This window comes from Scleropages formosus, chromosome 7, assembly GCF_900964775.1.
Source record: "Scleropages formosus chromosome 7, fSclFor1.1, whole genome shotgun sequence".
Taxonomy (NCBI): Eukaryota; Metazoa; Chordata; class Actinopteri; order Osteoglossiformes; family Osteoglossidae; genus Scleropages; species Scleropages formosus.
In genome coordinates, this window is record NC_041812.1 from 28,001,543 (window position 1) to 28,027,258 (window position 25,716).

At 42.9% G+C, this 25,716-nt stretch overlaps 1 protein-coding gene across 1 annotated transcript in view; it reads left to right on the top strand.

The window, feature by feature from the left end:
* The window catches only part of LOC108931162 (disintegrin and metalloproteinase domain-containing protein 10-like), a 47,364-nt gene that overhangs the window by 17,579 nt on the left and 4,069 nt on the right, over positions 1-25,716 (top strand). Inside the window, exons 3-14 of the mRNA XM_018746779.2 lie at positions 11,974-12,092; positions 13,886-14,044; positions 17,829-17,929; positions 21,038-21,196; positions 21,704-21,796; positions 22,313-22,496; positions 22,929-23,092; positions 23,494-23,677; positions 24,222-24,372; positions 24,481-24,664; positions 24,948-25,056; positions 25,189-25,409. Of these exons, the coding sequence (XP_018602295.1) occupies positions 11,974-12,092; positions 13,886-14,044; positions 17,829-17,929; positions 21,038-21,196; positions 21,704-21,796; positions 22,313-22,496; positions 22,929-23,092; positions 23,494-23,677; positions 24,222-24,372; positions 24,481-24,664; positions 24,948-25,056; positions 25,189-25,409 (1,828 nt within the window). The remainder of the gene's footprint in view (positions 1-11,973; positions 12,093-13,885; positions 14,045-17,828; positions 17,930-21,037; positions 21,197-21,703; positions 21,797-22,312; positions 22,497-22,928; positions 23,093-23,493; positions 23,678-24,221; positions 24,373-24,480; positions 24,665-24,947; positions 25,057-25,188; positions 25,410-25,716) is intronic.

Here is a 25,716-nt window from a genome sequence, read left to right on the forward strand (position 1 = left end):
TTCTTAATCTTTTGGCTGTATCTCAAAAATTCAAGTGTACACAGACTTTTATCTATACATGCGAGTTGTGATTCTAGTAGCTCCATAAAGCTGTTGCCATGCTGAGTGAATGAAGTAAACCGGCCCAATCCAGCCAAGATGCAAATTCTACCAAGACGATCCATCTTCAGGGGAAAGATGGCTGTGGAATTTCATAGAGGACTCTTACCATAGCCACTGCTTTGATAAATGCAATATGAAAAAATTGTGGCACAGCTGAACATGGACACTGTTCTTACCAGTACCCTTGATCCTGTTTGTGTACTGTCCTGCTGGCTTTTAGCCTCTCCATTGTTCTCCCTGGATGTTCTTTTATGAGCAGAACAGTTGTCCCCAAAGGCCTGACCCCGATACGGGATTTTAGACTGTAGGGAGAGCACATTACTGACCCAAACAACACTTGACCCCTGGGAGTCCCAGTGGGGTCCTGTAAACACAGATGTCTTACAGTCAGTGTCTGGGTTCAGTCAGCTAATGAGATGATGTTTCCTGACAAGCAGACATAGACCTTGTTTTAATTTGCAGAGGACTTCGAGGTATATGTAGGATATAGTTTTCACACCTGACTTGTGCTTCCCTGATGGTCTCCGGACAACTGTCGTCCTGCACAGATCCTGTGGTTTTGTGGTGATGGTTGGATGGATGGCGGTCCCACAGTTGCTTCTTTAACTTTATTGTAATTTTCAGTCAGAATCCATCACCCAACAGATGTTTCATTTGTGAAAACCAATGGACTGTAGTGAAGCCTATGTTTCCATTACTGGTGGTGCTTTCCTTCCTCAACTAATGAATCAAAGAGGTTGGGTAAGGCTGAGGTCAAGTGAGATGGCCCAATGGATGATTTGTTCCATGTAAGATCTGGCTCTGCTGGAAGTGGAGAGCATCTTCGCCGGTCAGAGGTTTGTTCGCAACCCTGAGAATGCTACAGTCCGACACAACTCTGCTCAGGTTTGTGGGAAGGCTTTGACTCCGTTCTCTTAGACAGTCCTCTGGAGGTGTCAGGCGTGTGTGTATACTGTGTCTGTCAGAATCGGTGGTCACTGGCACCAGGAATGTCTGTCTTTTTATTAAAAATTGTCACAACTTTGTCCAGAAGGATTTTTGGCTTTTCCCACTCAGCTAGCACATGACCATGGCTAGCACATGACCGCTATTCCAGCTTTACAAACTGAGCACATGTCACACCTGCTCAACACAAAAGCTACGGAGAGAAGGAAAAAAGCGGTTTCATACAGCCACAGGCAGTTGCCTCTTGACCTTTCTCTGTGTGCTGTGCCTTGGGCTCTGGCAGCTTCCTCCTTTTAATCTATATTATGGTGTGATGAAGTGTGATTGCAGATGTTAGTCTGTGGCTTGATCTGTCAAACTGGCAACAGGGTGGCCCATTGGGCATAAATCTGCGCTACAGATTCCCCACACTATATTTTCACTACCTGAGAAAATGCCTCATACCCTAAACAAAGTAATGCTCACCAGTCAGATTGTAACTTGACTAGTTTTATTAGTTTTTGTGTAATGCTCAGCAGATATGTCAGCTGTCATCTAGCAGTCTTAGCTTTGCTTTGCATGGGGCCTAGAAAAATTAACAATGTTTTCCACTTTATCAGGTAGATTCTTACATCACACTGTTTGTGTTGATGTGTTCTCTAGCTCTGTGTGAACTCTGTGAGAAGAAGGGGCATCCAGGGACAGAGGCAAGCTTGACTCACTTTTATGGTGGATTAAGCAGAGCGTACTACATATAGTACAGCCAGTTAAAATCAGACCTTCTCCGTTTGTATTGTGTGCCTTGTTTCAGACACACTCATCGACGTATCAAACCCGAACAGATCTCCTCTGCCAGCCCTTCCTTGCCTGCCTGTTAATTGACTTGACCCTGCCCCAGGCCTTGCATGGCTCTTTGCTCTTGCTGAGCGCAGACCCTGTCCGGGAACCAGAAATGGTTGAGTCAAGTGGCATTTCGAAGAAGTAATACTGATTGGAGTGGCTGGGGTATGATTAGCAATTGGGATGGGTTAATGGCCACTGTGGCCATAGGTGGTTTATGACCATTCTGGCCAAACCATAGCCTGGCTCATGCTTCTGTCCCTGTCTAGCTCAGGGTAGCAGAAGAGTTATTATTAGTTAGCTGAGCTCCTGAGAGGCTCAGGAAGAATTACCTAGTCTTCCTGCCCTCCTCCTTGGCGGAAGATGTTGACTGACTACAACTAAAGGATGGGCTTTGGTGGTGTTACATGAATACTGTGTGGTCTTCCTGTTTTCTGCAACCCAGAGAAATTGCACTAGATGACATTGGAAAGTCAGGTGCCAGGTGTCAACCTCCAGACAAGCATCTACTGTCTTGTGTGCATATCAGAAATTGAATACAACCCCTTGAAGCCATATGTTTGTCTGTCTTCTCTTTTTTTTGCCCTTGATTCTCATGATTGCTACAGGCAAAGAAAAACTTGTAGTGGGGCAGGTTTGGAGCGTGGGGGGTCTGGCTTCTCAAGAGGCCAACTGTTGGGCTATAAGGTTGTTTTTTAAAAAAAAAAAAAAAAAAAAAAATCCTCTCTCTCCAATGTCACTGTTCTGTAAGCCTTCTTTGACAAGAAGCCTACGGCTAATCATTGCCCTTGCAAGGGTTTACAGAGACAACTGAACAGGGATTATTGAGATTTTTCTAAACAGTGAGCTTAAAGGTAGGAGGTTATGTAGAACAAAACTACCAAACTTGTAGTCAGCTCAGCAACTAAATTGTGGCTGCAGCTTCCTTTCATAGATGTTACCTTGCTGGGTTCATTGGAACTGTACAGCACCCAACCCAACATGATAACCCAACCGGTTTATAAAATGTATTGCTTTATGCTTTGAAGTTGACCACTCTCTTTAAATGTGAGATCCATTAAAATAGAGGTATGTTGTTGCCTAAGGAGGAACTTGATAATATCTAAAATCAAGCTTCACTTCAGCAATGTTTTGATGGAGGAGAGGGTCTGCTAATGAAATAAAACTTTTAGTGCCAATGGGATGTTTGGAATGCTTCAGAAAAGAGTTGAACAGATTTTCTAAGCTTTTGCTGTGCTTGAGTGGGGAATTGCTGACTTCTCCATCAGAATCGTGGAGACAGTATGAAGCCCCTGGGGATGGCACTTTTATTTGAGACAACCTGGAAATCTTGTTCCAGTTCTGCATGATAAGGACTACAGTAAACTCATCATCTGAGGCTAGTGTCAAGAAAGGATTATTTAGATGCTGCAGTTTCAGTCCCCCACATACATTCTCGGGCTTTTATGAAGTTTGTTTTTCAATGGTCCACTCCATCAGAAGAAAAACAATGACATTGCAGTCGCAACAAATGTGTCCCAGGCTTTATCCCATTACCCACTTAGTTGAAATAAAGTTCCTTCACTTGCATGAGAGCCACTATCAAGAGGCTGAGTGGTTGCAGAACATTGTGGGCATTGTGGATGTGTCAACCATCTAGGGAAGCTTGTTACAAGGGTGTGACTGCCAGTTTTGATAAAAAAGGGGAAGCATTAAGTATATTTATACATCATAGCAATATGAATAAGCATTTGTTTCCCTGTTTTTTTGATGCAAGTACTATAGCCTTTGGTTGATTTCTTTGCTGTAGAATGCTTTCTCCTTTTCAAATTTGAATTTAATGGTATTTCCTCTCATTAAAAAATGAACTCAGATACATGGGTTAACCAAAAAGTCACTCAAGAAAATCCCCAAAACTAGGGGATTTGCTGAAAATTAAGATGCTTAAAATGTAAAAAAAAAAAGAAACTCTGAGGTTGGTTTCTATTCTGAGACTATGAAAGTGGAAATAAGTGAATATAAATCCAGGAGAATATCCATGACTACAACTGGAACTTCAAGGCTTTAGGTGTTACAACACCCCAGACCTCTCTATTGTGCTCAGTTTAGACTGTGATTAAGGTCACTTTATGCAAGTTGTTTGCCCAAGTGCGCTGGTGTGACTCTGTGTTCACTGAACACGTAGCTGGCTGAGTTGCCCTGTACAGTGGATCTTCTCAGCCAAAAGGAGTGCCTGTCTGCAGCAGAAGCTTGTTGCCAAGAACTGCTTTCTGCTCAGTGAGATGCAGGCAGAGGCTATGGGCGCTGCTCGTGACACAGTTTCTGTGACAAAAAAAGGGTCCCGTCGCTGCTCGGCTCCCAGCTTGCAGAGAAGATGATGTGCTTATGTCCCTCAGGGCTCCCTTTGTAAGATGTTCTGCTTCACACCTGGCTCATAGCTGCTTGGATTCCGTTTTTGAAGCCTTAAAGATGTTTCCCTTCTGACTTGGATTCATTTTTTTTTGTTACATATTCAGCTATATTTAATAAAAAAAAAAAAAAAAAAAAGGTAACACCAAAATACCTATATACAGTCTAAAATGATCAGCAGAAAAAGGGATATTAGATGGACTTTAGTGGACAGAGTAAAAGCTAGCTTTCATATTTTTAGTATAAATCTATATTTGCAATGTTTGCTCTTTCACGGTTGGATTTTTAGGGGCAGCAGGTAGTACAGTTGGTAAGCCATCAGTTTCCAATCTGAAGTTTCCTGTTTTGAATATCACACCTGCTGTAGTACCCTTGATCAAGGTACTTTGCCTAAATTAGAAGAAATGACCCTTTTGTATAAATGGGGAAAAGTACTGCTAAGCAGTTTAGCAGACAAACCAAACATTGCAGGTACAAGCAAGTAATGCTAATTATTCAGCCATCAGTTTTCAGAAACTGCTTATCCAATTGTCTGTCCGTCCATCCAATTCCAATAACTGTTTATCCTGATCAGGGTCGCTGTGAACCAGAGCCGGTTCAAGGCCAGATGGGGTACATATTTACATTTATTAATTTAGCTGAGGCTTTCCTCCAAAGCAACTTACAGGTTTCCTCCGGGTGCTCTTGTTTCCTTCCAGAGTCCAAAGATATGGTGTTCAGGTTCACCTATAGTGTGTGAGTGACAGAGAGAGTGTGTTCCACTGATGTATGGATGAGTGACCCAGTGTAGGTAGTGTATCTAGCAGTGTAAGTCACCTTGGTGAATAAAGTGTGTGTGGGCTGATAACACTAAATAGAGTTCATTGGAAGTCGCTTTGGAGAAAAGCGTCTGCTAAATAAATAGATGTAAATGTAAGATACTTAAAATTATTTACCCATTTAAACACCTGGGTAATTTTACTGGAGCAATTTAGGTTAAGTACCTTGCTTATGGGTATTACAGCAGTAGGTAAGATTTGAACCAGCAACCTTTGGATCAACAGGTAGCAGCTGTAAGCACTGTACTACCAGCTGGTACATCCTGGACAGGATGCCAGTCCATCACAGGATCGAGAGGCACACGGAATTTAACATCTCCAATCCACCTAAACTCTATGTCTTTGGAGACTGTGGGAGACATCCAGAGCACCCTGTGAAAGCCCAGGCAGGTATACATAAAAGATGGAAACTCCAGACAAACTAAGCAGGGGTTGAACCCATGTTCTCTTTCACCATTGAGGCACTGTGAAGCAGTAGCGCTATTTGTCATGCTGTCTTGCCACCCATCTTATCGAGTTGTGCCACAGTGAATAATGGTTTGTAATAATAAACAATATGATCCAGAAGAAGGTCTGGCCTTCCCTCCATTCTGGTCCATTTACATGGATTTGGATTGACTGTATGGTCATAAGTTACTGTAAGAACTTGTCTGATATCATGATGTGGCTGTCAGTCATCGTGTTCCTTTTTCTGCATTAGGTCAGACGGGCGAAGAGGTGCCTCGATGATTCACACGAGTCTTCTTTAAGGCAGTGTGCTTGAACCACTCGACTGGTCACACGGCACGAAAAGAAATGTGCAAACGAAAATCCCCCACCAGCCCTTGCACAAAGTAGATTAAAAATTCATTCAGTTCTAATGGCAATGAGTGGAAAGGCTGTTGAAGGAGATGGGACTGTTTAAAAATGTTGACCCTGGGGTATTTAAAACATAGATGGAGTTCAGCAATTGCAGAAAGGCATGCTTATACATTAAAAAAAAAAAAAAAGAATCAGCACCTTTTAATCTTGCAGTGGCCTGCTTTGTAGTATAGAAATTATGAATATGTTTTACCAAGGCCTTACAGCAGAAAAGCCGGTGAAGAATGACTACATCTTTATGCAAATCAGTGCTTGCCAGCCTTTTATCATGGTAATTGACAAGGTATGCAGTGTTTCTATCTGGCCTTGTCAGATACAATCAGGCTGTTTGGTTGAAAATGATTTCTGCAAACAGTCATAGGCTTTTGCGCAAAGGTATAACCCTTGTTTAATTTTAATTTTTTTTTTTTTTTTTTTTTTAATATAAAAACTTTTACATTTCAGGACATTGGCTTTATTAAGTGAATAAATGCTAGGACAAAAGCAGCATACCAAGTAGAAGTTGAGCACTTGCTGCTTTAGGTTGTACGTTAATGACAGCTTGCTGTAAGGAGTCACATGTCCTCATCATGTGGTAATGCCTTTTCATCCCATGTTACAGAAGTAGATGAGTAGTGTGACCCAATTGGAAGATCTCATTTAATCACTAGCTCCACCCCCTCTGTTGTGTCCATATGGGTATGTCCCTTCTGTGTACCGCAGTATGTCTGTCTCCAGGAGGTGGAGGATGTTCACAACATTGTAAGTCATCCCTGCTTCGCTTCCACTAAGGAGCGCAGAGCTGACCCACTTGAGCTGAAAGTGGAGATCATCATCTTCTCTCTTTCTCCCCCCACCTTTCTACCTCTGGTCTCTCTGGGATCTTCATGTTTCCACAAGGAACCACTTCAGAGCACAATGATGTAATGTGTTGATGTTGTACAGAGAAGGGCGGTAGTTGACTGAGCAGTCCACATACTGTAATGGTCCTGGACATGTTAATGTGTAGTGTGATCTCTGCATTACTTGGCTTTTTGATGCAGTGAGCAGGAGGTTGGAGTCCCTAGACCCAACTGTGAAAGCCTGGCTACTGGCATAGTTTTCTGATTGGAACTTCAGGCTGATTGGATTGCTTTTCCTGCCGAGCCTTGCAAACCTTAGTGATCGTTGTCTGTTGAGCTTTACTCTGCTCCTGCACAAACAGTAGGCCTGCAGAGAAGGATGTCATTAGTTTTGCAGGATTATTGTAACTGTAATAGGCTCTACTTGTATGCTTATTTATTTATTTGTGAATCTCAGTTGCCATGGAGCTTCAGTCTTAGTAGCTTGACTTTCCCTGTTTCATCAGGGAATTTTGGGACTTTGCTGTAGATGCTACAGCTTGTTAGCGAGACAGTGGGACACAGGTCCAGTGCAGCTGTCACAGAACTATTAGCCTTAATGAGAGTGTGTGTTGACTGTTCCTAGTGATGTCCGTACATTTGTGTTGAACATGGGGTGTGTCTTTCTGCCTGAGCTCAACCTCCTGAATGGAGTGGTTCTGGTCACCTGTCAGATGGCAGCCAGCCTGCTATAGGCTGGTGATTCCAGCATTGAACCATCTGGCTGTGACTTTACCCTGTGTCTCAGGTCAGCATGCCAGTTGGCGCTCTATGTGTTCAGATGTTTGTCACCAGCACTACTAACAAAGTGAGGGGGTGCAGGACAGAAAATGCACAGACAGACTGTTAAATAAAAAGTGTGCTGTCAAGGGGATGTTTTTGGGGAGAAATGAGAATCTTTAGCTTCTGGTGCCAGATAATCCATCACCGTAGTGAAAATGCAAGAGTTAAGGAGCCTGTCATCAGCAGTACCGGCAGATACTTCCTGTCAAAGCCCTGGAAGCTCCTAAAAACGTGGCTCACGTTGTTGTGTGAGCTGATTTAGCAGAATTCGTTTTATCAAGGCTAATAGATTCCTGTGAATAGCACCGGCCTCAGCCGCAGCTCTCCGACATTCCAACTACACCTCCAGCTTATTAACGCCCTCTTCTGTTGTTCGTCGCTGTGCGGAGCAATGACTTGTGAAATCTGCTCCATTATTCCCTTGTCTGCTCTCTCTGACTTCTCTCGTAACTTGAGGTGGGGACCTGCAGGAGCTTTGCTGCGTTATCCAAGTTATGCACTTTGTCGCAAGTGACCTCAATGATAAACGTCCAAGAACAGTAGGGGAAATGGATGGATGGTATTGCTTGGTAAGTCTCTGTCTGGGGGGGGACACAAGTTGAAGGATGAGTTGTAATTGTGCAAAGCAATCTATTTACTTCTCCATTGACCTCTTATGTAGAGATCGTCTCCAGGTGTTCGGGGGGGGGGGGCACACAAGTCTGTTTTGACAGGTTTGTCATTGTGACAGCAAACACTCATTACTGAAGCAGTTGTCCTTTTCCGTTTTCTTCCCACTTGGCTAAAAATACCACTTAGTGAGGGGGAAAAAGAGAGTTGTACTGCCAGATATTTTCCATTTGTGCCATAGATGGTGGCTGTAGATACATTTCATGTAAATAAGGACACTAGGTGGTACAATCTGTAAAGAACTGGATGTTTATGCTTACATTTGGAAATAAGCATCCATTCTTAGAAATGCACTGAGTTTCAGAGCTGTAAGGTATATAAATAGTTTGGAAAGTTGTCTGGTTTGCACAGTCCCAAGAAGAATGGTGTCTTTACGTTAAATAATTTATGTTTTCTCTTTGAGTTTGCAACAGTAGGTCACTCACACTATCATTTTATATTATTCATGAATGTGCCTGAGAAACAGAAAAATCTTTTACACAGTATTTGTGTGCTTGTGCCTTTTTTTATTTTAAATTCTTGTTATGAGATATTAAATATAGGAGGAAAAAAATTTTATAAATTTTCTACATTCTTTGCTTTCATCCCTGTTGTGAGCATTGTAGTGGTTTCTCTGCCTTTTTTCCCCCCAGGTATCCAGATTCTTACACCCATCGTGGGGAGAGGCAGATGTCTCCACTCCTCTAGGGTGGGTAGTTGGGGGCATAAAGAGTAGTAGTGTCAAGCTCCCTGACCGGCACGGTCAGAGCCATGGTGGCGAACCGCTGACCAGGCTGGGCTGACCTTGCGGTGCAGTTTGCATTCACTGACAGCTCTACTAGAGCTGTCTTTGTATGGCTGTGTTTTAAGCAGCTTCCTCTACAGACTTGGTTTTTAATGTGGTTCTGATGACACTCTTCCATTAAGAGCTAGAGAGCAGAACCCAGGCACGATGACTAAATAATGAGGGCATCGTCTCATGTGCTCTCTCCTTGGGTACCAGATTTTATGTGGCATCTTAAATTAATGACTTCTCTGATGCTTTTCATTGCAGGCCACATAATAAGTTACCACTTATAATGAAGTGCTAGAATAGGTAACTTTTTTTTTTTTTTTTTAAAATCTATGATTTTTCAAGACTCTAATACTAAGCATAGTTTGGTACAGTTTCAAAACAGTAACCTGGCAATGATCTGTATGTGTACAGTATTTCATTTTTATCACAGGTATTGGTCTGGATCGTGCGGCATTTCAGTTAATTATCTCATTTCATGTTTCTTTTGGGAATTTACTGACAGTCCTGAAAGCTCTGATGTCACCTCCCCTGCTTTCCTGCCGTGATGTGTTTGCTTTAATCTACAGAGTGCATAGTTCTTGAAATTCTGTTTTCCGAGTCCCAAGTTTAGTCACATATGCTTGATGAATACAGTAAAATTCTTGTCCTAAAATTCTCTTCCTCCTGTATATTGGTGGCTGGGGAGTATGGTGGGGGGGTCAGCGGAGGGTTATAAACAACAAGAAATGAGACAGAATAACGCAACAAAAAAAAGTAAGGTTTTATTTTGTGAATCCTGCACTTCCGAACTCCAATCTCATATATCCCGAGTGCAGAGTCTACAGTGTACAAATTAATTTCCAAGGAGTGGAGGGAGGGTTCAGCACAATGGTCACTGCAGCACGACCCCTCATAGTTGTGCCGAAAAAGATATTTCATAGTCATGCCTTGTACCTGGATGTTTCCACCATTTCTCCCTTTCAGGCTGTTATCAAATTTAATTTTTAAAGTAATATGGTTTACAGTTTACTCTTTTTAGTACTACATGATGTAGCCAAGAATTCATAAGAATGGCTGCTTTAAGACACCAGTGTGGCTGCCAGCCATCAGTGCATGTGTGTTACTTGTAATGTTACGTGTAATGGTGCAACAGCTCTAATGTAACCATAGTAGTGTCACAAATCAGGAACCCTTTTCCAGGATTTAGCCCACAGCCAGGGATCTAAATCTGCAAAATTTTCAGTTTTGTTACATTTACAATCAAGTAAGAGCTGAAAAATTCCTTTGCAGGTGTCACAGCAAATGCCATGAATATGTGTCTAGTGATGATGGTTCTGGCATGTTGGCCAATAAACTTGCAAACCCATAGACAGTGCTCACCTGCTGGTGCCAACAGAGGCCAGCAATGGACAGCCAAGGAACCACAGGCCCTGTTTCAGCATGATACTAGATGGGCACATGACTCATTTAAGCAGGGAAAATGTGTTGAAATAAGCGCAGAGGGACCGACTGCATGGTGGACATGGCGCTAGTGAGAGTCGTGACTGCGGCCTGTGTCACAGGGTGAAGTGGCAGATGTTAGTTGAGTGGAAGCGTAGGGAAAACAAAAGTCCCGAGGAAGAGGGTACAGGAGCATGGATGAGGAAGGGTCCTGTGCAAGAGGATCAGGGAACAGGTAGTTAAAAATCTTGGAGCTAGATCTAAACACATTTCCTCCTGTGGACTGCAGTAAAAACCTGCAGGCACTCCTGGCATTCAGCATCTCTCGGAGGGCTTTTATACACTTGCTGTCTGCTGTCAGCCTCAGTTACGAGGGTTATACTCCAAAGTGTTGTCCTCCTGCCGTCTCTCTGTAATTATTGGTCTGGTCAAGAAAAGCAGTCTTGCCTGGTTTCTAAAAGCAACCATAAGGAAAGCAGGGAGATTCTGAGGGCAAGCTTTTAATGTAGGCCTTGACACTTTCTTTCAGGATTACTGGCTCTCGTAACAACCAGATGATTCACCAGCCTAAGGTAATCGTTGAAGATGATCTGTGGTTTGAGTAAGGCAGTGCAGTAGAGTTTGTGTGGGTCTGAGGGTCAACCTCTTTTTGTTGGCTTTTGAAAAGTCGTGCATAGACATGGTACATACAAGCCCTACAGCTAGATCTTTGTGTGACTGAGCATCTCATGAACAACCCTTGTTGGTCACATTGAATGAAATGAAAGTAAAGTTTCCACCCCAAGTGCTGAGAAGCAGCCAGGGTTGAAATGAGGCACTGATCAAAATTCCTGTAGATACAATTAGGGATTGGACCTAATTGCTTGCTTATTTTTCTGTTTTTGAGATGTGGTTCTTCAGAAAAGGTTTTAAAGAAGTTGCAGCAGCGTGACTTCAGTGAGGTGGGGAAGATTTAGGTGTGATGGCTTCTCATTAGGTTTCTAGGAAATGTTGTAGAAACGAGTTTTAGCACAGTTCCACGCCTGAGTAAAATGGCAACCCTTGTCTGTTGTTGGCGTCGATATCGACTTTGAATGCAAACATTTAGAACATCTGTTTTTCCACTTCGAACTTGCTTAGGGCTTTCTGATCCGTACAGTGCCTTTCAAAATTTTATTTATAAGACAGTTCATTTTGCCATTTCTTGGGAATGCCAAGGTGCTCTTAGTTGAGATGCTTTACCCATATGTTTGACTTTGCTTCGTTGCTTGTTCTGTTTTAGATCTTTGTCTCTCTCTGGTGTTTACATTGTCTGCAGTTCCTCTCTATGAACCAGGTCTGCGTTTCAAAGGCTGTACACAGGAGTTTGTGCATGCGAACTTGTTTTAATGTTCCTGTGACAATTGAAGCAGAAGACCTGACTCACTGCTAAGGTCATCTTTTCTGTTTGCTCTCCCCCTACCTCATTAGTTACACCAAAAAAGTGTGATGAACAGTGTTGAAGGTTGTAAATGAAATTGTTTGCCTATAGCATTCCTCTCTCTCTCATGTCTAGACATTTCAACCTCAGAATGAGGAGGGACACCAACCTCTTTGCCAAGGACTTCCAGCTAGACATGACAGGAGAGGACCCACACTATGACACATCCCACATCTACACCGGGCAGCTCTACGGTGAGTGCAGCAGCTGTTATTGGCAATCCCTTAGCTCCACCAGATTTGGTTGCCAAGGAAGCATTTCCTTTGTCCAGGCTGTCTGAGCGTCTCTGCGTCTGTGTGTTTGCATGTCTGAGAGCTCATTCCTTTGTGGCAGTGCGCTCTCACCGACGACCCTCTTAGCGGCTGTCCGTGCTGGGAATGATGCTGTAAACATGGTGTCTCCATTCTCGTTCTGTCAGTTTGTGCTGAGCTCAGATTTCCCAGTTGACTCTGCTGGGCTCTTGCCTACTGATATTTCCAGCTCTCTCACATTAAATAAAACATGTTGCTCAGATCACATCTGGAAGACTATGGCAGTATTGTCTCTTTCTCTTCTGTAGCCAGTGTGGGTAGGTGGATGTTTCTGGCATGTGCATGAAGCCAAGCTCGAGTCCTGTCTGGACAAGATTCTTATTGGACAGGGCTGCTTAAACGATTTTCCGAAGAGGGGCTGAAATGGTCAAAACTATAATTGCAGTTTAGCTGAAGGCCAAAAACAGTCAAAAGTAAAAACTCAGAACATAAACAGAAGAGCCCAAGTGGACTCGAAACACCAAGTACAAACCTGTCTAGTTATTGCAACAAGATTGCAATGGACTCCTAACAAGTCCAATAAGTAAAGCAAAAAAAAAAAAAAACACAGGGGCTGCATTTTTGAAGTACTCTAAGGCTAATAACCATTTGGCTTTAAAGTAATTTATTAAATAAAAGCTGCTTTTGCTGTCTCTTATACCAGCACAGAGCCTTCCCCAAGATATTTGCCACTGACTGTGTTTTCGGATATTTCGGTAGTTGTGAAAATAATTGAATAATTCTTTAATCTTATTAGCTCATTAATTATAAGCATTTAACTGAAGCATTAGGTGGTTTGAAGTGTTTAAATCACATTGTTGAAATGAGTTTGAATATTAATAGGTGGGTGGATGGCACCATTCTTCAAAACTAACTGAATATGCATACATGTATATGCAGTTCATTGTCTGGGGCTGTCATAATTGGAACACATGTCCTCAGAACCACTGTCAATATCACTGTATTCCGACAAAATGACCTCGTTTGCTTCCACCATGTTTTCTAACACCTGCTGCCAGCATTTGTATCTTATGTTTGGATTGACACCACTCACGAATACGTTTCTGGTCCACATCGAAAACATGGGCTGCAAAATGCTTGCATTTTTCCTCTGCAACACCTATAACTTTCAGCTTGAAAGATGCCGAGTAAGATTTGTGTTTTTCAACACGTGACACCATCGTACATGTGAGAGTAAATATACTGCAGATCAATAATCCAGCAAAAATGACACGATCGTGTGGAGACATTTGATGCTGTTCATGATGTAACACAGCTGGCGAGATCAAAGGTGTCAACCTTGTCGAAAATTCTAGCAAGCGTGTGCAAGTTTCGAAGACCTGCTGCTTAGATGAAAGGCTTCAGGCATCACAGGAATGATAAGACTTTTACCATATATGCTCTAATAAAGTGATTTGGGAATATATGTTACCATAAAGAACCAAAACTCAAGACTGATTTTTTTTTTTTTTTTACCTGTATTTAATGCCCCCCAGAGGTGTTAATTAGGGAATACTCAGTATCTTTAGTTTTTCTGATGATTGGTGATTGTGGAGAGGTTATGGTTCATGACACAAGAGTACAAAGAGTTCCTCTTCACTCCCTGGAACATTTATGACCTTTTCTCATCTATCGGAAGATACCGCTTGCTCACCTGATCTACCACTTCTTTACTGTCACCCCTGGTCTTGTTGCAGGTGAACAGGGCACCTTAAGCCATGGGTCCATTGTGGATGGAAAGTTTGAGGGCTTCATCCAGACCCACCATGGCACCTACTATGTGGAGCCTTCTGAGAGGTACCTGAAGGGCCGTGACGTTCCCTTCCATTCCGTCATATACCACGAGAAAGACATTGGTGAGTCTATCTTCAGACTGGCTGACTTTCTGAAGGTTTTTCAGCTCATGTTGTGCAAAACTCTTTTGCTGTTCTACAAAACCTATTGTGTTGTTTTTTTGCAGGTAGTGAGCTATTTTTGGTAATTAGATTTACTGTTATTGTATCTACATTTCTTCTAGAGGTCTCCCCCCCCCCCTCCCCCCCTTTGGTAACCACAGAAAATAAGATGAGGCTGAAGCATGAAATTGGGGACAAGGTAGCAATTTGTGGCTAAGTATTTGTACTGGTCTAATGCTTGGTGTTGTCATTAGCCCAGCCTGTGGTTCCTGATGTGTGATCCTCCATCCCCTTTTTGGAGACCAAGTTGGGGTAGAGGGCTTTTCCTGGAGTGGCTGTATACTCCCAAGTGCATCATCTCAGGAGCTTGGCGGATGCTGAGAAAGCCACTGCTAACAAAGAGCAATGGAAGTGGCTGCCTGGACCTTCATCACTACCCCATGTCAAGGGCGTATTACATGACATCCATTTAATTCCATATTTTTCTCCCTGCTGTTCAAAACCCTTAAGCTTGCTTGTTTTCCCCAGAAGTAGATTTGATGCTTCCTTGAAATATGAAATGTTTGTCATCAGTAAAATGGTTGTCCATTTCAGAGATTACCCAGGCGAAGGTGTCTTTTGCTTGCTGTAGGTGATCCAGCACACCCATGAAGCGTTACAGCTGTACGCTGTGTAAAAGCAAGCTGTATGCCAGTGTTGTGACAGCCGTTAGACAATCGTCTCTGTGTATTTGCATCTGTGAGACAGAAACAACACAGTATTGTGTATATCTGCCCACCTCTCTACTTTTGCTTCTAATTCCCTTTAAGTAGTTCTGTACCATTTTTCTGTCCATGGCATTTTCAAAAGCAGGTAAGGGTGTCATAATTTTTTCACAAAGTTGAAAACTGTTCGATTTTTAAATCTGTAGTTTTTAACACTATGGAACTTTAATTGTTTTCACTTTTTTCGACTTTTTTGCATTTCTCAGTAGGTAGGTTTTAAAAATACAATCAGTTCTCATCTTGGATTTTGAACCAGAGGCTTGCTGGTGTGAAATCTACTCAGCTGGGGAACTACTCAAACTATGCTGAGTTTTTCAATTTCTCAAGTCACAGAATACTTAAAAACGTTGACTAATCTGGTCTCCTTGCCTTCCTGTTTCCACTTTTTTGCATATATGGGGATTCTGTGTCAGGATAAATGAAATTCTGACCTGTTTAAGGTGTAAACAGCAGTTTTGTCATGAAAGTTCTTCAGCAACAAAAAATAAAGAAAACCAGCTACATGCTGGAAGTATAATCAAGGGTGAAGGCAATAGGATGCAGGAAACTGTATTAGTTTCCCTTTCAAATCTCTGTGACTGCCACTGCCGTAGGACAAAGTGGACAGTGTTCTCTTGAGTGCTCTCTTGTAGCCGGAATTCTGGTTGTATGGGCCACTGAAAATGAAACCTTTGTTGTTCTATTAAACATTCACACTGACCATGTTAAAATCGCTGCTGTACATTTTTGACATGTTCTGCATAAATGTCTACAGCAGTCTCGGTAAAATCTCAGATTACAGAATCATCTTAAAAACAGGAAATGGTCAAAAAGCAATTGACAGCAGCAACACATATAACAAACACTTCTGTTATTGAACAGAGGCATAATTTTGAGATAGTTGTATCTCACGGTACTGGATAGATGGTTGTACTTCAAAATCAGACATATGACTGCTATTTGTGAATGTAGTTATGCTGTCAATGCAAAGGTGACCGTGACCCAAGTTTACAATTCAGCCCTTCCTATTTCTGGGATTTCCACTGTTGAAAAGAAGAATGGCTGAAACTGAATTGAGAAGGAACCCGAGGTTTGCACAGACCTTCACCATGGTTCCTTTGCTTTCCGTTGGTGATCATCGACCATTAGCATCTCAATGTGTGGCACCGCCGGGTGCAAGGACAATGAGTGCTTTCTGTGGCTGAGTGGAGAATGTATGGTTTGTGATTGATGCCACATGGATCGAACCCACCCCCTTATTGGCAGTAATGCACTGTGGTGCTAAGTTGTTCCAGTACTGGAGGATAGCTCAGTGTTGTCTGCAGAGCAGAGATGAGTGTTAAGTAGACTTTTACTGTATAGATGGTATACAACTGCTCTCTCTTCAGCCTGATCTCCCTGTTAAAGGCCTTTGGGATTATGTTGTAATATGTAAATTGCGGATCTTTTAGTTTTTCATGTGTTTTGCCACAGTAAAAGACATCCTGAGGCCCCAGTGAGGCATGGACAGTTGAATCCTATGTTGCAAGCCAGTCGTTTTTGGTGTTTTCTGTCCAGCGTTTGTTGTAGCTATGGGAAAACCTCTGCAGACCCTAGAACGTCGCACTGTTAGACAACAGCTGGGGTGTTTTGTTATTCCATAGGGTGCCTGGCCTCTTGCTCAAGTTCAATGACTCTCTGCCGTGGGTCTCTGACAAAAAGGAAGTCAATCATTGCACCAAACCTCCATATGAGCCATTATCGGGATAGAGAGAAACGTTCAGAACAATTTCCCTTCTAACAGCTGCTGTGGAGATGAAAATGGAAGGCTAAACACTCTGGCTTTTATGAGTTCTGGACATGCTGAAGGGTAGTCAGGCTATTAGTGTAGAGCTTTTTTCTTTACTTTTGCTGTGGCTGGCATGGCTTTCCTTACACCGTGTTGACCCTGTGGGTGAAGAGTGCTGTGCTCTCCTTGCCCATGTCCTAATCACTTATCCGTACACTGACTCACACTTAATAATTATCTTGTCATTGCATTTCTGTGCAGAACAACATATTTAGCTTTCCCCTTCCTGATACATTCACTTACCCCATTTTACAGTTTTATGCTGCATAACTGCAAGCTGTTGACCACCATCATGGAAACCAGCCATGCAGCAGCTCAGGCTGTTGGAGGACAGGACAAGGGCAAAAGCAGCCAAATGTGAGCCATTGGAGTCTGTGAAATGAATGTTAGAGAAAGGGGGAAGGTCACATTCAGAGTTGCCTTCTTGCTCATGTACCATGAACTGCTAGCTTCTGCTTTTCATTCGGATTTTTCTGATGGTATCGTTTTCTTCAGATGTGCCGCCTTTTCCGCAAAATGGATGTTTGTGTTTCACAGAGATGTTTGTGTTTCACAGAGTTGTTTCTAGTCCTCAGAACTGATTCATCCAGAACTTCAGTTTTTCTCAAATTGAACAGTCCTCATTTAGTCTGTTCCATATTTATATGCCCCATGTATTTTTACAGAAGATTGAGTGCCATGTTTGAGGGTACAACAGGAGGCTCTCTTGCTGAAGTCTTAGGGATGTGCTTGTGGATTCTTCCTTTTCCTCACATTTTCCTTTGAGGACTTTAAATTTATTTATTTATTTTTTTTTTTTGTCTTTGGCAAATGACAGTATTGCACAAATTGGTAAAGTCAGTCGGTGTCAGTGGGGCGTAGAAGGTGTTGAGGCGAGCTAAGAACTTGGTGGAAGGGGAGCATGAGTGATTTATTGGCTCCAGTGTGGGTGGATTAGGGAAATTGGGAGCGGTTTGCACATGAGACTGCGTGTGGCGGGTCTTTTTGTTCAGGTGGAGTATGGGGAGGTTCGTGAAAGGAAAGCCCCTTTCTGGGACTAAAAACCATTACCCAATATTTTTTCTCTTGCTGCTGTGTCAGAGTTGGGTTTTTTTTTTTCTTTTTTTTTAAAAAAAAAAAAAAAAGGATCAGGAAAGGTTTGACTGGTGACCACTGCCCCATCGCATCTTCACAGATTACCCGCACAAATATGGGCCGCAGGGCGGCTGTGCCAACCCCGCTGTGTTCGAGAGGATGAAGAAGTACCAAGCCTCTGCAGTGGAGGAGCCTGCAAAGGTGAGAGTGGCTAGGACTCATGACCCAGCAGACACCGTAAGGCTGACCAAACCAGTTTATGCCACACTTTTGAGGCTCTAATCACATCACTGATGCGCTATCCACACAGTAAAAGTGGATGAGTCATACTAGTTTCCCCACCTCTTACACTACCCGCATAACTCATGGATGATGTTTTACTGTTGGGTCCTGTGCTTATAAACTTAATTGAAATCAAGGGAGGTTCATTACTTTGTTTATATGTCAAATGTAACGTGGGGTGAGCGAGGGGGCTCGCGGTTAATTCTCTATGTCGCTGTTTGTGTAATGTATGCCATCCAAAACAGTAGTTGTACTGATACTGTACTGATAACACTACATAGTTCATTGGAAGTCGCTTTGGAGAAAAGCGTCTGCTAAATAAAGAAATATAAATGCAAATAAATGTAGTATTAGATAAACTGACTGTACACTGTGTGTGTGTGTGTGTGTGTGTGTGTGTGTGTGTGTGTGTGTGTGTGTGTGTGTCAGTTCTGAAATGCACTTTGGATTACTGTGTTGTACATTGTTTTTGGAGAAAAGTGTCTGCTGAATGAATAAATGGAATGTAAATACGACCATGACGGCTCCTTTGGGGTGGTGGTTCCTGCGTATACCTGGGTGTATTGAGTCCTCTGGCAGAGGTATTTATGACATGGTGTATGTAAGAAGGTACAATAAAGACCCATGGCTACAGCAGGGTCTTTCTGCTCATTTGAGCCCATATTTCACCCTGCTCATTACATGAAATTCACTCATACCCAGTACAAGTATAATAAGAAATATAAGCATAATTATTAAAAAAATTATAATTACAGTGATGAAAATCTAAGCTGTATGGTATTAATCTTGAAGCACACATAGCTGTGTGTCAACTCAAAGCCCAGAGGTACTACATGGAGGTTGAGGGTGGGAGAGATGCAGTGTATCACTGATAGACCAAAGTGTAGAGGGGGAAGGGACAGGATCAACCAACTTGTTTACCAGCTGTGTGCTCCCCGCTCTTATAACAAATTCAAGGCAGCACTTACTATTTAAGACTGCTGTTGGCTGGTGCGCTGGGTGAAGCTTTGGCACAGTTTGAATTGGAATGCCAACTCTCTTTATGAAAAGATAAATACCTCTGAGAAAAGTTTGCAGCAGCAAAAAGTTTCTAACACGAAAGTTTGCAAGTTGGCGACCAGCTGTAATGGCTGAATCGAAAGCCCAATGCCCTGGATGGTGACAGCCATTGTAAGTTCACAACACTGAGTCCCCATTGTCTTCCATACATCAGCTTGTCCTTTCCTGTCTGAGACACTGATACCACAGCTACCATACAGAGGCTGCGTATCATACCTTACTTGTTCCTTTAGGCTGCACTTCATTTTCAAATGGGGGAGCCAGTAGCGTAGTGATTGGAGTTCTACTGCCTTTGGATCCAAAAGTTGCAGGTTTGATCCCCATCTCTGGCTGCAGTACCCTTGAGTAAAGTAATTACCCTAAATTGCTGTAGTAAAATTACCCATCTGTACAAATGGATAAATAATTGTAAGTAGTTGAACGCTGCAAGTCGCTTTGGAGAAAAGCGTCAACTAAATGAATAAATGTAAACGGAAAAAGTTTTTGTTTTTTTTTGTACACATTATTTGTGTTCTATTCAGTGTATCCACCCACCCACCCAGTGTATTCATCCACCCACAACTGAGTGGCTTCCATCCAGTTCCAAATGGCTTTTGCTCTGAGAACTGTCACATTACTGCATTATACATTCACCTGTGAGAGCTTCCTCTTTGGGGTGGTGGGTGTGGGTGGTGGGGGTGGGTGAATGATGCTAATGCTGCAGACAAAGGCATCGTGTGGCTCCCCCTGACCTTGGTGCATGGGCTAGGAAGCAGCCTAGACCTGGAAAAATCACAAAGGAAATGAAGAATGACAAATTAGACGTACAGAAAAAGTGCTGGTGGGGAAGGAGCAGAGCTTCACTGGCTTGCTTCCAACAGGAGCCAGGGCTTTTTCACTTCAGCTTTCCCCAGTTGTTCACCAGTCATTCATTGTCATTCAGCTTGTTTTGATTACTATGTTTTAGAATCTATTACAACAATACACAATAGACAACAGTGTTCCATTACTTTAATATAAGCTTTTCCTTAATGACAGAAAATAGAAAAACTTTTGAACCTTACGATGCATTTGCTCATTACGTGAAAACTGATTTTTCTATTTCTTTTTTTCTTCCAAGTTAAGTTCAGGTTAGTTGGAGAAATTCCTCAGCACACAACAGGGGCTATCTTCATTTTGTATGATCATATGGCTCTTTGCCAGTTTGAGCAATTCTGGAAACAGGTTTGGAATGAGTGCCACCTGGGCTTTTATTTTTTTTTTATATAATGCCATAAACTCTTTCATGGTTTCACCCAAGCATTTTCTCAGTCTGTGCCACACAAAAAAATTAACAGGAAAAAAAAGACCCAAGTGTGTCACTTCCTGTGTTATAAAGAGCTTTTTTCTTAGTAGATATGCTTGCGATGTATTTTTGTTCTGAATGACTGCTGGTTGTGATTTCTTGCATATTGACAGTGATTATAATCAGAATGAAACAGAACACAGCCGTATTGCTGGTGAATATTCAGAAGCAGCTGCCTTCTCCTGAATGTTCTTCTGCTGTTGTACAACATAACTGGCATTGCTCCACCAGGGACGATGAAATTAAATGGGTAGAGTGCAAGTTCTCATTAGTGAGAATGCGTGAATAAACAAATGGACGAACAAAACGTGCAGCATACTGTGTACAACACACATACATGCATACAACATACAAATATATATATATATATATATATATATATATATATATATATATATATATATATATATATATATATATATTTACACACATACGTAAAGTGAGCAAAGATAAGAAGCCAGCTTACTGCACCAAACATCAGGAATCTCAAATTGTGCTGTCATCAACAAACCCAAGCTACATATGGGGGGGGGCTCAGAGTAAGGAAAAGTGACAGATTTTATTAAAACGTATTAAAAGAGATGCTGGAAATATACCACTTGCAACAGTGCTCTACTGAGGTTGCCCACTACTGCCCCCTGCAGGAGACGGGCCAGGAGCTGGAACAGGACACGTCTGAGGAGCTCCAGCTCTTGAGGAAGCGGCGAGCAGCTCAGGTGGAGAAGAATACCTGCCAGCTCTTCATCCAGACTGACCACCTCTTCTACAAATACTACGGTTCCAGAGAAGCGGTGATTGCTCAGGTACATTTGAAATGTATAAAGAACTCAAGCAGATGCATTTTTGGAGTTCCCTCTTATTTCACCTCGTGTTGCCTATATATGTGTGAAAGTATATACACACAGACATTCAGAGTAATGAGTAAGAGGTTAGAGGATCAGTCTGCCCAGTTGGAGTGAGGCTTTCTTAGTGTGTGTGTGTGTGTGTGTGGATTAAGAGTTTAAAGTGTCTGTGCTGGAATGCCCTTTCTCTCTTTTAGCCGGAGGTGCTGGTGGTGATGTAGCTGTAGGGTTATCATGGCAACAAGCACTTTAATTTGTACATTATACAGTACAAGGGCAATTCCCAATATTGTTGTGCAAACACTGCTGTTGCATTCATGTTGAACTGTAATTCCTGGTCATCTCTGCATGCTGATTATGAAGAAGGGCTGTAGTTGTTCTAAATATGACTTGCACTTCAGCAGTTGTTGTACACTTCTTTAGTATTCACTGTTTCGACTCAAGGTCTGTCTCGCACATTTTTTTCAGATATCTAGCCATGTGAAGGCCATTGATTCCATTTACCAAAGCACTGACTTTCAAGGTATTCGCAACATCAGCTTCATGGTGAAGAGGATTCGGGTGAGTCTGAGTGTTTGTTAATGAAGGACTCGCATTGTGCCTGTTGTGTGCTCTCATTACAGGTGCAAAAGGTAATTCTCCTGCTAATCAATTTTTAATTAGTAACTTTTCTAAAATCAGATTCACAAGCACCTAAGAGCAAGATCTCAGTAACATAGTGCTTTTTAAATGGAGCTGTTTTCCCTCTCCAGCTGTTAGTTTAGATTCTTCTGCACACCACGAAATAGGATCGATTATTTTCACATCCAGGCGGTGATGGAAGGAAAGTGGATGTTGAGCAATCAGCTCTTTGGCACAGATCAAGGCTTGTTCTTCATTGACATTGTCGGTACTGGATGGATCTGTATCTACCAGCAAAAAGGGAACTGCAACTTTTGTGGCACTGCAATTTCTGAGGATAAAAATTTCCCGCTCTTGCTTCAGAAAACTGTTCCCTCACACTACTAAATTCACTCTCAATCCTGTGCCCCCATCTTTATATCTTCTTAACCTGGATAAACGACCAATGCATTTCAGATCAACACCACAAGTGACGAGCGAGACCGGACCAATCCCTTCCGCTTTGCCAACATTGGGGTGGAGAAGTTCCTGGAACTGAACTCTGAGCAAAATCATGATGACTACTGCCTGGCCTATGTCTTCACGGATCGGGACTTCGACGATGGGGTGTTAGGCCTTGCTTGGGTGGGAGCCCCTGCAGGTATAGCCCGTGAACAGTATTAAATGCACAGAAACATTCCATTAAGGGCCGTGCTCGTTTCATTGCGAGGCTGAGTTTAAAAGCAGGTACCACTCGACCATTGAAAGCTGTGCTGTAGCGGGTGGTGAAGTTATTGAATCACAGGGATGGACAACTTAGTAACTGATTTGGCGACTAGTAACGTTACCAAGGGACAGCCAGTAGTGTAGCGGTTAGAGCTATTGCATTTGAATCCAAAGGTCGCAGGTTTGATCCCCACCTCCAGCTGTAGTACTCTTGAGCAAGGTACTTACCTTAGATTGCTTCACTAAAATTATCCAGCTGTATAAATGGGTAAATAATTTTAACTGTAAATCGCTTTGGAGAAAAGCGTCAGCTAAATCAATAAATGTTAACGTAATGTTCTCAGCCTTTGTACCTGTGTTTTCACAGGTAGTTCAGGAGGTATCTGTGAGAAGAGCAAGCTTTATTCAGATGGAAAGAAGAAGTCCCTGAACACTGGCATCATCACAGTGCAGAACTATGCCTCCCATGTCCCACCAAAGGTCTCCCACATCACATTTGCTCATGAGGTTGGACATAACTTCGGTTCCCCGGTGAGAGGCCAGCACTTGAAACATCCTGTATGGAGCAACATGAGTGGGTGGGGAATGTATGTCTGGAAACGGCTGGGTGGTAAATCCATGTATAGAAAATGTGGTTGCGTAGGAAATGAAGTTGGAGACCAAATCCTTTCACCCTAGTAAGTCTAGTTAACATTAATCCAGAAATATTTGCACAAAGTAACATAGGTGGTTTATAATTTAGAACTTTCTTCTCATGGCATGTATTCAGTAAACTAAAGTCTTTCTTAAGGGTCCACAGTCCTGTCTTCCCATGCCTTAAAAAACTCATTCCTTAAGCAGAAGGCTGCACGCTAAGAAAGAGCACTTAATCTCGCTGAAGTTGTTGTCCAGTAGTTTACCATTTGTTTGTTATTGTCCTCCCACCCACACAGCATGATTCTGGAACAGAGTGTACCCCAGGAGAGTCAAAGGTCCAGGACCTGAAGGAGAAGGGGAACTACATCATGTACGCTAGGGCCACATCTGGGGACAAGCTCAATAACAACAAGTTCTCCATCTGCAGTGTCCGCAACATCAGCCAGGTGCTGGAGAAGAAGAGGGGCAGCTGCTTCGTGGGTGAGTTTGTACCTAGGGTTATTTGTTGGAGAGAAAACCATTCCATGTAGCTTTCCTTGTGGGAAACAGAAAAGCCAAAGAAGTGCAGTGTTGTGCATGGAATAAAAAAGTGGCATTACTGTACAAGCTCATGTACCTTACATGGTACTTTCACTGTTCAGAGTTTGGTGTTGAAGTACCCCAGGGTCCTTTTTTCCAGTGCTACAGACCTCAGAAAGCTTCTCCCACATTCTTTGCCTCCCTGAGTTAGTTTGATAATTCAAGGTTAAACTGAGCAGGTAAAATATTCAAAGCAGCGGCTTATAATAGCAGACGTGAAATTTGTCAACTCTATGAATAGATGATAAAAATTGATGCCCTGGAATTGTCTTGGAGTCTGTATGGTAGTGTGTGTGTCTGTCTGTGGGTCTTTCTTTGAGTGATTATGTGTGTGCACATGCAGGAACATCTCTGTGTGTACTCTGGGTGTACACATCTGTGTGTGGTGTGGGCGATGAGCAGTGCTTGTGTGAGGTACATGTGAGTACTGCTCTTTGTGCCCCAGAGTCTGGCCAGCCCATATGTGGCAACGGGCTAGTGGAGGCAGGTGAGCAGTGTGACTGTGGCTACAGTGACCAGTGCAAGGACCAGTGCTGCTATGATGCCAACCAACCAGATGGACTGAAGTGCAAGTTGAGGCCCAACAAAGTATGCAGGCAAGTGACTGTAGAGACGTGTGTGTACACAGCTGTGGAAGTTTGCTCGTTGGTGCTTGTGTCTGATGTGTTGCTGTCTCTCTGCCTCCTTCCCTCCCCCTCTCCCAGCCCCAGCCAGGGCCCCTGCTGCACGGCTGAGTGCACATACAGGAGCCGCAGCGAGAAGTGTCGGGATGAGTCTGACTGTGCTCACCAGGGCATGTGCAGCGGGTCCTCAGCACATTGCCCTGCCTCTGAGCCCAAGGCCAACTTCACCGAATGCCATGGATACACACAAGTCTGCCTCAATGGGGTGTGTGTTAGGTGCTGGGCTCTTCGTCAGTCTTGGTGTAGAGGGTGGAAAAAAATGTCTCCTCTTTGATTTGTGTTTCTCCAGTCAAGGAGAATGTATGTGGGTGGAAGTGAATGTTGTCGGTGTGGTTTGTATGTGTGCATTTGGACAGATGGTGAGAACTGTGATGTGCTTGGGGTGTAGAGGGCGCTCCCCTTCCCCTCTGTTCTCGAACACACGTGTCAGTAAGAGTGTAAATGCATGTGGGCGGATGCTGACGCAGTGCTCTGCTCTGTCCTCGTAGGGATGCTCTGGTTCCATCTGTGAGAAGTACGGCTTGGAGGTGTGCACCTGTGCCAGTGTGGACGGCAAAGATGAGACCGAGCTGTGCCACGTCTGCTGCATGGAGAGGAGTGAGTGCTGCTTTGCTCCACACACACAAACACACACACACACACACACACACACACACACACACAACAGCTTCATCTTTAATGTAATGGTCTCTGCTGATGAATCTGTGCTCTCTCCTCCCACCCCAACAGTGAAACCCAACACATGTAGCAGCACTGGCTCTGAGCGCTGGGCGCGCTTTTTCAGCAAGAAGATCATCACTCTCCAGCCAGGCTCACCCTGCAATGACTTCCGTGGTTACTGTGATGTTTTCATGAAGTGCCGCTTGGTGGATGCCGATGGTCCTCTGGCCAGGCTGAAGAAAGCCATCTTCAATCCAGAGCTCTATGAGAACATTGCTGAGTGGATTGTTGTAAGTGTCCTGAGCCCCAGGCTGAGTCACTGTTCGAACCGTACCAGAACATAACCTAGGAACCACCAATAATGTTTCCAGTGAAGTGCAGAACCAGGCACAGCCTTTAGTAATTTGTTGTTTTTTATAGAAAATCTTATTAATTTGCTAATATATAAACACATTTTCTATTGTTTGGGTGCCTAGTAGCGACTGAATTTTATTTACAAAACTTTACATTTTTCAGATGTTGATTAACTGAAGGTTTTTATAAAGAGGAATGGTCTAAAATTTCTCCTAACCTTTGCACAAGTCTGATCAACAGCTA